At 39.0% G+C, this 11,050-nt stretch overlaps 1 protein-coding gene across 1 annotated transcript in view; it reads left to right on the forward strand.

Annotated features, from left to right (window-relative positions):
* COPB2 (COPI coat complex subunit beta 2) overlaps window positions 1-11,050 on the forward strand; it is a 31,265-nt gene that overhangs the window by 17,830 nt on the left and 2,385 nt on the right. The window contains exons 11-21 of the mRNA XM_060099613.1: window positions 518-606; window positions 698-804; window positions 1,868-2,011; window positions 2,658-2,788; window positions 3,066-3,273; window positions 7,288-7,398; window positions 8,432-8,646; window positions 10,043-10,135; window positions 10,224-10,404; window positions 10,589-10,657; window positions 10,808-10,879. Of these exons, the coding sequence (XP_059955596.1) occupies window positions 518-606; window positions 698-804; window positions 1,868-2,011; window positions 2,658-2,788; window positions 3,066-3,273; window positions 7,288-7,398; window positions 8,432-8,646; window positions 10,043-10,135; window positions 10,224-10,404; window positions 10,589-10,657; window positions 10,808-10,879 (1,420 nt within the window). The remainder of the gene's footprint in view (window positions 1-517; window positions 607-697; window positions 805-1,867; window positions 2,012-2,657; window positions 2,789-3,065; window positions 3,274-7,287; window positions 7,399-8,431; window positions 8,647-10,042; window positions 10,136-10,223; window positions 10,405-10,588; window positions 10,658-10,807; window positions 10,880-11,050) is intronic.

The following is an 11,050-nucleotide window of genomic DNA, read 5'->3' on the forward strand; positions in this document are numbered from 1 at the left end:
TGTCCCTTAACAGTCAGCACCCCAGCCCCTACTCCCCAGTAGATTAGATTTGTCTTCTTTAGGGTTTCATGTCAGTGGAGTTGTGTGGTATACACTCTTAGTCTGGCTTGTTTTGCTCAGCATAATGTTTTTGAGATTCATCCATGTTGTTGCATGGATGGGTAATTGGTTCCCTTTTTTGCAGAGTGTAGTGTTCCATTGTATGAACAGACCACAGTTGGTTTAGGTATTCACCTATTGAGGAACATTTGGATCTTTTCAGCTTCTAAAATAGTTTGTAAGCCCTAGTAATTTGTGTAATAGACTTTGTGAAACCCATTCATTATTTGTCCAACTGTAAGCAGGTCACTGATCTCTGAGGAAAAAATATAATATTGAATTTTCAACTATTAATTTTATATTTTTGCATAATTCACTACTCACATATATTTGAAGATATTTGTAACATTTGGTGGAATTGCAGTTTAGTATGTACATAATATGCTGTGTTTGCTTTCCTTTTTCTCTGCCCCCCCAGATATGCAATAAGAGAGAGCAACAGTGTTGTAAAGATATTTAAGAACTTTAAGGAAAAAAAATCATTTAAACCAGATTTTGGAGCTGAAAGTGAGTGCTGTTTATATATGATACAATTTTAGAAGCTTTGTAATGGCTCAAAAACATCTGAAGATCTACATATTTTTTTTGTTCTTTTTAGGTATCTATGGAGGCTTCTTACTGGGAGTCAGATCTGTAAATGGCTTAGCTTTCTATGACTGGGACAATACAGAACTCATACGCAGAATTGAAATTCAGCCCAAACACGTGAGCTCCCTCCATTGCTGTTTTTGGAGTGTACATCTTTGTGACAAGCTCTGAGTCCCTGAGGCCAGAAAACACCCTTGTACCCTGCTGTCCCTGTTCCATTGTGCTGGACACAGTGCCACGTACCTCAGGATTGCTTAGAGAAGTAGAGTCGTGGTATTTGCGTGAGGTAGTAGATGTTGGGCTTTTTGAAAAGTATAAAAAGTTATACAAGTGCCAAGAGCTGTTCATAGTTTAAACGGCTTTAGTGCTTTGAAGATAAGTAGCCAGGGAGTTCTTGACCCGGAAGGGCCTGCAGGTCTCCCACTCAGTTCAGAAAGCCTTTGCATGCTTTACCTGATAATGGCTGTTTAAAATTTAGGTAGCCGTTCTGCAGTGACAACGTTTTCAACCTTTAGATCTGCCTGCTTCTTTGACAGCTTTAACTGTCGGGAAATTATCTGTGGAGACAAATCCACCTCCCCAGGGTCCTGGTTCTGTCTTCTAGAGCATGCATTTTCAGCAGGGGGATGTCATCCCCTAGGGGGAGGAAATTGGTTCCTGAAACCAATTGATGAAAAAAAGTACTCTCTTTATAAAGCATAGATGCTCATATGTTTTACACATTATGTGTTTGTGTACCTTATGTATATGTTTATGTATTAATATATGTATAGACATATAGTATCTGTGATACTAAAACTTCAGGGGAAGACGATTGGGAAAAAAATGCCTTAAAAAGGTTTGGGGTGGGAGTCATAATGGGAAAGAAAAAAAAGAGTGAGAAACACTATTCTAGAGCAATAAGGAATAGGCTAGGGCCCTTCTGAATCTCAGCACACCTGGCGCTTACTGCCAGCGCTCCTTGCTGCTTCCCTTAGGTCTTTCCATTTTTATAAATAGAACAGTAGTGCCCTTCCACCCTCCCAAATATGTGTGTATATACATGACAGAATTGTTAAGTGTATACTTAGTATCTTAATGTAGGAAGATAAATCTTGTAGGAAACAAAGTGTATGCAGTTTGTCATACCCACTCAGAAATCTGAAATCATTTATCTGTGTTTTTGTTTGTTATGTTGCAGATTTTCTGGTCTGACTCTGGAGAGCTCGTCTGTATTGCCACTGAAGAGTCATTTTTTATCCTTAAATATCTGTCGGAAAAAGTTTTGGCTGCACAGGAAACACATGAGGGAGTTACTGAAGATGGCATTGAAGATGGCTTTGAAGTAATTGCATCAGCACAACTTGAGCTTTGTTTTTAAATGATTTATATTCTTATAGCAGAACTTCACTCCTTATAACATTTTACTATAAAATAGGTTTGGGGAAACTAATAAGCATTTAAGGAGTTACGGTAAAATGTGAAAATTAAAATCTTGGCTCAGAGATCAGGGTCTGAAAGTATTTGTTCAAAAGAAATTTGTGCTTTGATTTTAGGAAACCCTTAGACTAACTTTGATTATCTTTCAGTAAGGAAGTTAGAAGGTGTTTTGGTCTTAAGACAGTTTAGCCAGAGTTATTTAAAATGAGCTCTCAAATGTAAAGATGAATCATCCATTGTGGAGGTGTCTTGGAAGACTTTTTGAAATACTTATTATGCCAGTCTCATGTATGTTAGGAGTTTAGATCAACACATTCTTAGATTACAGCTTTGATGCAACAGTGAGATTTTACAGTACAGATACTCATCCAGGAATCTGTTCTTAAGTGAAGAAAGTAGAAATTCCAAGGAAAGATTTTCTTTCTTGAAATAGGATTCTTTCTTTGCATTTCTTATTCTACGTATCACCCCTAGTTATATTCAGTTTTTTGTCATTGACAGGATTCCTATTGCTGAATAAGATAATAATAGACTTTATTTTTTTCCTGCAGGTTCTTGGTGAGATTCAGGAAATTGTGAAAACAGGGCTGTGGGTAGGCGACTGCTTCATTTACACAAGTTCTGTGAACAGATTAAATTATTATGTCGGAGGAGAAATAGTCACCATTGCCCACTTGGACAGGTAGCTGAGTATCGTTTTGCTTTTTGTCTTTAGCATCCTAAATTTAAAAGCATACTTGTTAAACATAAACAAAATCAATTGCTGGCTTTTAACAATGATAGGCCTGATTTTTCAGCATTATCGTTTTAATAGGTGGCAATTGCTAACCAAAATTGCATCAATCAAATGGAAAGATTTTGAGCAAGAGGCAGAGTGAGTGAGTGACTGCAAGAGAGAGAGAGTGTGTGTATGTACTGATTTGGGCTTAGTTCTAAATTAGTTTCTGTTTCTCTTACAGGACGATGTATCTCCTGGGCTATATCCCTAAAGACAACAGGCTTTATCTGGGGGATAAGGAGCTCAACATCGTTAGCTACTCCCTGCTGGTCTCAGTGCTGGAATACCAGACAGCTGTCATGCGGAGAGACTTCAGCATGGCTGATAAGGTCCTCCCGACCATCCCGAAAGAGCAAAGGACCAGGGTTGCTCACTTTTTGGAAAAGCAGGTACGGGGGTGGGGGTCGGTGGTTTGTTTTGTGTGCGTTTTTGAAAACCAGCAATTTGAACGAATGTTAATACAAATTTGAAGAACTTTATTTCTTAACTGCCACTGATTTCCTTATGGCAATGGAATTTCTCTTGTGAATTTAAGTCACTTGTTACACTCCTCCTCCTCCTTTCTCATTGCCCTTCGCATCCCCTTTAAATGTTGGAGGTGATTATTAGTCTTCCCTTTTTGTAGACTTCTTTTCTGTTCTATCAGTATTTTCATTTTTATGCTGCATTTTTCTCTATCCTAGCTGGCTTCTCTCTCTCTCTCTGTCTCTTGTCTCTCTCCCTTTGTAAAATATACATAAAATTTACCTGATAAGCCTTTTCCTTACTGTAGCAATTTTTAGTGTAAATTCAAAGTTATATGTGCACAAAGTATAACGTTTTGCGAGGCTTAGGAAAAAAACAGCCCTCCCTCTCTCTCTCATTTCTACTCCCTAGCGGTAATCACTTGTAATTATTTTAGCTGACTCTGTTGGCATTTATTTCCACATGTCTAACACACTTATATTGCTGTTTCTCAGCTTTAGGCATTTCTTGGGACTTTCCACTCTATACAAGATGAGGAATTTATCTTTCTTTCACTCCCCCTGCTTCTACCAATACATGCCACTTTCCTATTCCTTATCCTCCCAATATAGTTACATCATAATTTTGATTACATTGGTATTCATTGTTTATATTACTGTGGCTGTGTAAACACTGTTCATAGCTGAGCCATGTGATATATTATAGCAATAGCTTTCTCTTCTTGCAGTTGTTTTTTTCCCTGGAGTTAATAATTGTTTCTTTTTTTTAAACTTTGCTTATTTTTCTATGTGCTTAGGGTTATTCTCCCCACTCTGATGGTTCTCCAGATTTCCTTGAAATCTCCTTTCAGTATGTTCAGTCTGCTTCAGGCTGAACTGGTTTCTGCCCTCATCACGGATATCCCCTCACCATCATGTTGGGGCTTCCCTTTGGCTCTCTTGAGTTGGATCCGTTGTTTCCTATATTCCCTATCTTCTTTCCTGGTTTACTCCCTCATTTTGCTGGAGTACGTCCTTCAGTAGTTTCCTGAGAAAGGGGTTATTTATTAATAGCAAGTAAATTTTTTTGTGACCTCGATTATCTGAAAGTGCCATTGTTCTACTTTAAAACATATTTGGCCGTTTAACTGGATATAGAATTCTAGGTTGGAGATGATTTTCTCTCAGAATTTTGAAGACGAAATTCTATTTTGCCTTCTGCCTTCTAGCTTCTAGTTGTTGAGGTCTAAAGCCATTTATATGCCTGATTCTTGGTACCTGATCTGTTTTTCCCTCTTTGGAAGTTTTTTTTATCTTGTCCCTATTGTCCTGTGATGTTATCATGATGGCGGGCCTTGGTGTAGGGGTCAATTATTGTTCATTCTGCTGGGTATTAGATGAGCTCTCTTAATTGGAAACTCATTCCTTCATTTTTGAGAGATTTTCTTGAATCATTTCTCTGTTGATTTCCTTCGTTTTCTAAATTCTCTCTGTGCAACGTTATTCAGATGTTGGACCTCTTGCACTGGTTTTCTCATTTTGTTATTCTTGGACTTTTTAAATCTTGTTTATGGATCAAAGTTTCTCTTCATACCCTCTGTAAGGGTATGAATGATAGTTTTTGTTGTTGAGTTTTCTGTTCCCTTTATGTGGTATGCTTTCTTCAGATTAATTATTGGTTCATTTTGATCTCTGTCTTTCCTTTTAAAGATTTTCCTCAGGTATCTGATGATCTTTGGGCACTCATTTAAGAGTGGAGGTCTAAGAAGCAGGTCAAAAGATCTGAGTTTATGGGTGAATTTATTGGCTGGACTAAAAATATGTGATGTGGCTGGACCTTTTGATTGGGGAGCCTCAATCAGTGTCAGTATCTTCATCTAATGAATTTAATGACTCTTCATTTATTCATTTAGTGAAATTAATGAGCACTTAATATTGTACCAGGCACTGTTCAGGCTGGCATATGGCCCTCATTGACATTTTAGTATTTTTAAGTCTTACCCCTTTGGCTGGTTAGTTTACAGAGAAGCTCCCCAATCACCATCCTTGTGTGGGCTGAGCAGAGTATGGCTTGGTGTCTCAGTATTTAGTATTTCAAATATTTAGTCTCAACATCCATTCTTATAATCTCCTGTTTTCCTTTTGCCACTCAGCACTCCTTCTGGGTGTTCAGGGATCCCTCAGACTGGGGACCCTCTAGTTTACCCTCTCCAAAGAACAAGATTCCTGTCTTCTGTGTGTGTCAAGAGTTCAGGGCGGGGAAAGGAGTGGGGACCTGGGGTATCTAACTGCTTCTTATATAGACTTTCAGGCAGTTTTGTTTATTTGCTGGTTTTAGCACTACCCTTCACAAGACACCTCTGGGGGTTCTGAGGTGTGAATCAGGTTGTTTCTATGCTGTCTTCACTCCTGATTTAGGGATTAGTCTTCTCTAGTGTTTTAACTTGAATGTTTGTACTCCTCCACCAGCTTTCGAGCTTCCAAAATTGTTACTAATGTCTCTGCTGCCTTTCTGTGTGTCCTTGGGAGTTTATGCTTTTAAAAAAGAACCCCCTAAGTGTCATTTCAGTGGGGATTTGCAGGAAAGCAAAAGTAAGTGTATACAGCCCCTTCATTCCATCTGCTTTGCCCTCACCTGTATCTGGCTAGTTCTATAGATCTTCCATCCTCCACTCTTGGATTTTATATTGTCTACATCAGTGCTAGGGAAGAAAGGGAGTAATGCAGGTTATTCAGAATGCCTTGTTACATTGGACTCCTGGGAGAGTGGAGGGAGGGTAGCTTGCATAGTCTGGGAAGTTATTTTAAGCACAGTGATACAGCAGTGCTCAATGTCTACCCAGACAAGAGCTCAGACAGCTGTCCAGCTTCTCCATCCTGACCGCCCCCTAACAGAGCATTCACTCTCAGTCTGAGGAAGTCTTCTGCAGCCTGAGCTTTTTGTCTCATATACCACATCCCTGGAGCTGAAGACCTTGCCCGTAGGGAAGACCCCATCATCCCTGCTTGTCTTGAGGGAGAAGCTAATATAGTAATTACAGTAGTTGGTTTAAAAGCTTGTTGCTGGGCTTCCCTGGTGGCGCAGTGGTTGAGAGTTCGCCTGCCAATGCGGGGGACACGGGTTTGTGCCCCGGTCCGGGAAGATCCCACATGCCGCAGAGCGGCTGGGCCCATGAGCCATGGCCGCTGAGCTTGCGCGTCCGGAGCCTGTGCTCCGCAACGGGAGAGGCCACAACAGTGAGAGACCCACGTACCACAAAAAAAAAAAAAAAAAAGCTTGTTGCTGTTGACTGGAGCATGGGAAGGCAGTTTTAGACTTCTGTGCTCTGGCATACTTGCTGATGAGTAAACTGGACATGAGACCAACAGTAAAGGCATAGGTAATGACACCAGATCAATATCAGGACCTGAAAGCAAAATGTTTGCTAAATGACCTGCCGATGATAGAAAATTGGAAGGTTTTACATTCGACTTCCTTTCCTCTGAGGCACTGGACTAGATCGCTAAGGCCCAGCTCAGGAGATTACGGACAGCTAGGTTTACACCACTGTGCCTGTCTTTCTCTTTTTGAAGTGGCTCTTGTTCAGTCAACTTTCCAAAATCCTTTCCTTTTTGACATTTGTTTACCTTTACGTTTCTAAATTTTACTGGTTGTTGTTTTACTTGAGTTTATCAAGCATTGGTCAGTTTCCACTGCTTAGAAAACAGTAGACGTTGTGTGACTGAATTTTGTCTGCCCTGTTTTTTACCAGTTAATTTAACAGCTCCTTAATTTTTCTGTCTTCTAATTGAAGAGTATTTTTTGTTTGTTACTTTGTTTGATTTAAGTAATGGGGCTTCCAGTGTCAGCAGCGTATTTAGTTTGAGAGAGCAATGGATTGTTTGCCATGTGTGTGCACTGTATATGTAGACTACACACACAGGTTCGTCTGTACATAAACACATATTTCATCTGTTTAGGGCTTCAAGCAGCAAGCTCTTACAGTATCCACAGACCCTGAGCATCGCTTTGAACTTGCTCTTCAGCTTGGAGAACTAAAAATTGCGTACCAATTAGCAGTGGAAGCAGAGGTATGTACTAATTTATGATTTTTTGTAACTGATGGAAGGGTCAGTAGGTACTTATATGTGTTTACTATAAGTTGTGTTTTAAAGTTTTCTGAAATGCACTCATTTTGGTGAGGTTGTTGCCTTTCTTTGGTCTTCTTAAAAAATGAATTATGTTTATCTTTGCATAAATTAAATGGATTATATTGGAGATATATATTATTAGATTCTTATTGATATATTCTTAGCATTCTAATTTAAGAAAAAGTGTTTTTTTTTTTTTTTAATCTTACATGAGATCTGTTTTGGAAGAGAAGGAAAGCTAGAAGATAGTAGATAAAGGAGTCTGGAACTCTAAAAGGATGCAGACATAGCAGTAATTTGCCAGTATCCCAAACTAGTGAGGAAGATGTTGGTTTTAAAGAAGGGTTCTGACATTTTGAGACAGCTTAATGACATTTTTATGGATCGTTGTATATTTTGTATATTGAGGGCTCCCAGTTGTGGTTTAAGTCTAGCATTTACTGGTAAATTAATTTCAGATGTACTAAATAAATTTTAGCTATGTTAAGATCATCCAAATGAGCAGCATTTTATTTGATTTCTGAGAAGCTACAAATGACAAATAATATTCATTATTAAATATTTAAGGACATAAAAAGTTTTTTCTGCCTTCAAAAAATGGTATTAAATCGTTCCTTAAAATAATTAGTCTAATTACCTTAAAACTTGTTAGTTTTAGTTTCACTATGTAATTAGAAAATAAAAATATAATGGGCTGATGATTATTCACATGCAGCATTAAATTTGATTTGTGTTTGAATTAATCTTATGTATGTGAATAATTTCAATTTCCTCATTATACATTGTCATTCCATTCTTATTTTGATAGAACCTACTTAAGCACAGCTCAGTATACATAAAATATGTATTTTATAATTATAGAAAATATAAAATTATTAGTACAGTAATGTTCAGACTAACAGAATAATGTTGATGTTGGAAATTCAAATGTTTATTTGAAAGATATTTTAATGTGGAATCTCTTTTCTTACAGTCAGAACAGAAGTGGAAACAACTTGCTGAACTTGCCATTAGTAAATGCCAGTTTGGCCTAGCCCAGGAGTGCCTGCACCATGCACAGGATTATGGGGGTCTGTTGCTTTTGGCCACTGCCTCTGGAAATGCTACTATGGTGAACAAGCTAGCAGAGGGTGCGGAGAGAGACGGCAAGAATAATGTGGCATTCATGAGCTACTTTTTACAGGGCAAGTAAGTATTAACCCAAGGTCTGAAAGAGGTGGGCACAGTAATAAAGCACTGACTTCTGCACTGACTTCAAGGGTGGTCTTTGGAGAGGAACATGAAGAAGGAACCGTGGAGAGAGCGCTGATGCCTGGCCGAGTGGTGCTGCTGATGGGAGCAGGCAGGAGGACAGTGCTGCTTTGGAAGAACTCAAAGGATGCTCTTCAGCAAAGGATGCTCTTACCACTAACATTTGGTCTAAATGTTTGAGCAAAATGAGCTGCTCAGGGAGGCTCAACTGGGAGAAACGTTAAACCCCTTTCTCAACAGCCCTGCCACTTGCTGGCTAAGGTATTTTATTTAATGAAGGCAGGAGGCTGTTGGGCTGCTTGCTTAATTTGGTACCTGAACGGCAGGTGATTTTACCCAAGTTGAATAATTCTGATCTGCTTACAACAAAAATAAGGTGGATGAGGATGCCAGTTACTTTTAGATTTGGTTTCAACTATAAAGCATAAAAATGTCATGTATTAAAAAGTCTAGCAGTTAGTGCATATCAGATGATTAGTTGACCATATTATGAAATAAAATACAAAAGTATTAACTTTGCCCTACATACTTTTTAAACCTCACGCTTAATCATAAAAACTTTGAATGTGTATGTTTTATAACATGTATGTGTAAATTTATATAAGAATAGGTCCACTATTTCTTATCAATAACTCAAAAACCCAAAAACATTCTGAGAATATTTTATTTGGTGGCAAAACTTGGCCTAAAGGCTGAAGTATTATTATTAGTTGCTTTTATGCCACTTGGTTTGTTTTTATTGCATTTAGTATTCATGTGTTATAGCAGAATATTGATGTTTGTGACTCTGATGCTGAGGGTATTATGTAACGTATGGTACACGTACTTTCTAAAATCCAAAAGGTATTACCTTTTTAAAATCCAAAAAATTTTGAGTTCTAAAGCACGTTATCCACTTTATCAAACTTACACAGGAAAAAGTTAAAAAAGAAAATGGACACCTGGATATTTTCCTACTGGGCACCACTGGATTGTCCAGCACAGTCCATGTTAGAGATGCTGCCCTCAAAACTCTATTTGTGAAACCGAGTTTCTGCTCTTCCTATTCTGAAGCCCTTAAATGTGCTCACCTAAGCTACCTCGTTTTTAAAAGCCCCTTTAGATTCTTCTTAGGGAAGTTAAGGTGATTGGAAAATCTCTCACACTTCTGGAGTCCATTACGTAACACACTGGTGATGACAAGTAGTGGCTAGGTGACAGAAGAGAGGTGTGTGTGTGAGTTGGAGAGGGAGTGCTGACTTGCCAGCCCTCAACCCACAGTTCTTTAATGTGGTAAGTGCCACTATTATAGCGTTCATTCTTGGTAACAGTGCCTCTCCTTTTTAATCTTTAGGCTTGATGCTTGCCTGGAGCTCTTGATTAGAACTGGACGACTGCCAGAAGCTGCCTTCCTGGCACGGACTTACTTACCCAGTCAGGTTTCAAGGTACAGACTTTTCATTTTAGGAAGAAATGTTTCAGATAAAAACAGAGCCCCTAACAGTCTCCCAATGGTTCTATGATATCTGTAATAGGGTGGTGAAACTCTGGAGAGAAAATCTCTCAAAAGTCAATCAGAAAGCAGCAGAATCCCTTGCTGACCCAACAGAATATGAAAACCTTTTTCCTGGATTAAAAGAAGCCTTCGTTGTAGAAGAATGGGTGAAGGAAACACATGCTGACCTGTGGCCGGCCAAACAGTACCCACTTGTCACGGTGAGTGCCTGGGGCGCCTCATCCCGTGTGACTACAGGGTGGAAAGGCATTCACGACTTGAGGTCTTGAACTGCACCACATACATTATGGTTCGATTAAGAGCTAGTATCTGGGATTTAGGCCAAGTTTAGATGAATTATGCTTTCAGAATATTTCATTTCATCATTGTTTTATTCTTTGATAGCCAAATGAAGAAAGAAATGTTATGGAAGAGGCAAAAGGCTTTGAGCCCTCAAGATCTGCATCTCAGCAGGTCAGTCAGACATGAGAGAGTCTGGTTGAGATCTGTTGATTTTAAGTACCATTTCCCACTTCCCAATCCTGATCTGCCTTCCCTTTGGGAAAAATTTCAAATTCCTGAACAAATTCCTTTGTTTTCATGTGTTTCTACTTGGGTTTTCAGGAACTTGATGGGAAACCTGCTTCTCCTACTCCTGTTATTGTGGCCCCCCCCACAGACAACAAAGAAGAAAAGGTACGGACATCACACCCAACTTCCTATTGGACCCCAGCCTCACCCTCCCTCCCCGCAAATGTCTGCAGGATGTGCAGGCCTCTGCATTTTAAGTGATGGAATCAGTTTCAGAGCAGGGGTTTTGAAATGAGAAGATGCCCCTTTTTGACTGTTGTTTTAGTTCTCTTTGGA

Source organism: Mesoplodon densirostris, chromosome 5 (genome assembly GCF_025265405.1).
Source record: "Mesoplodon densirostris isolate mMesDen1 chromosome 5, mMesDen1 primary haplotype, whole genome shotgun sequence".
NCBI classification, from domain to species: domain Eukaryota; kingdom Metazoa; phylum Chordata; class Mammalia; order Artiodactyla; family Ziphiidae; genus Mesoplodon; species Mesoplodon densirostris.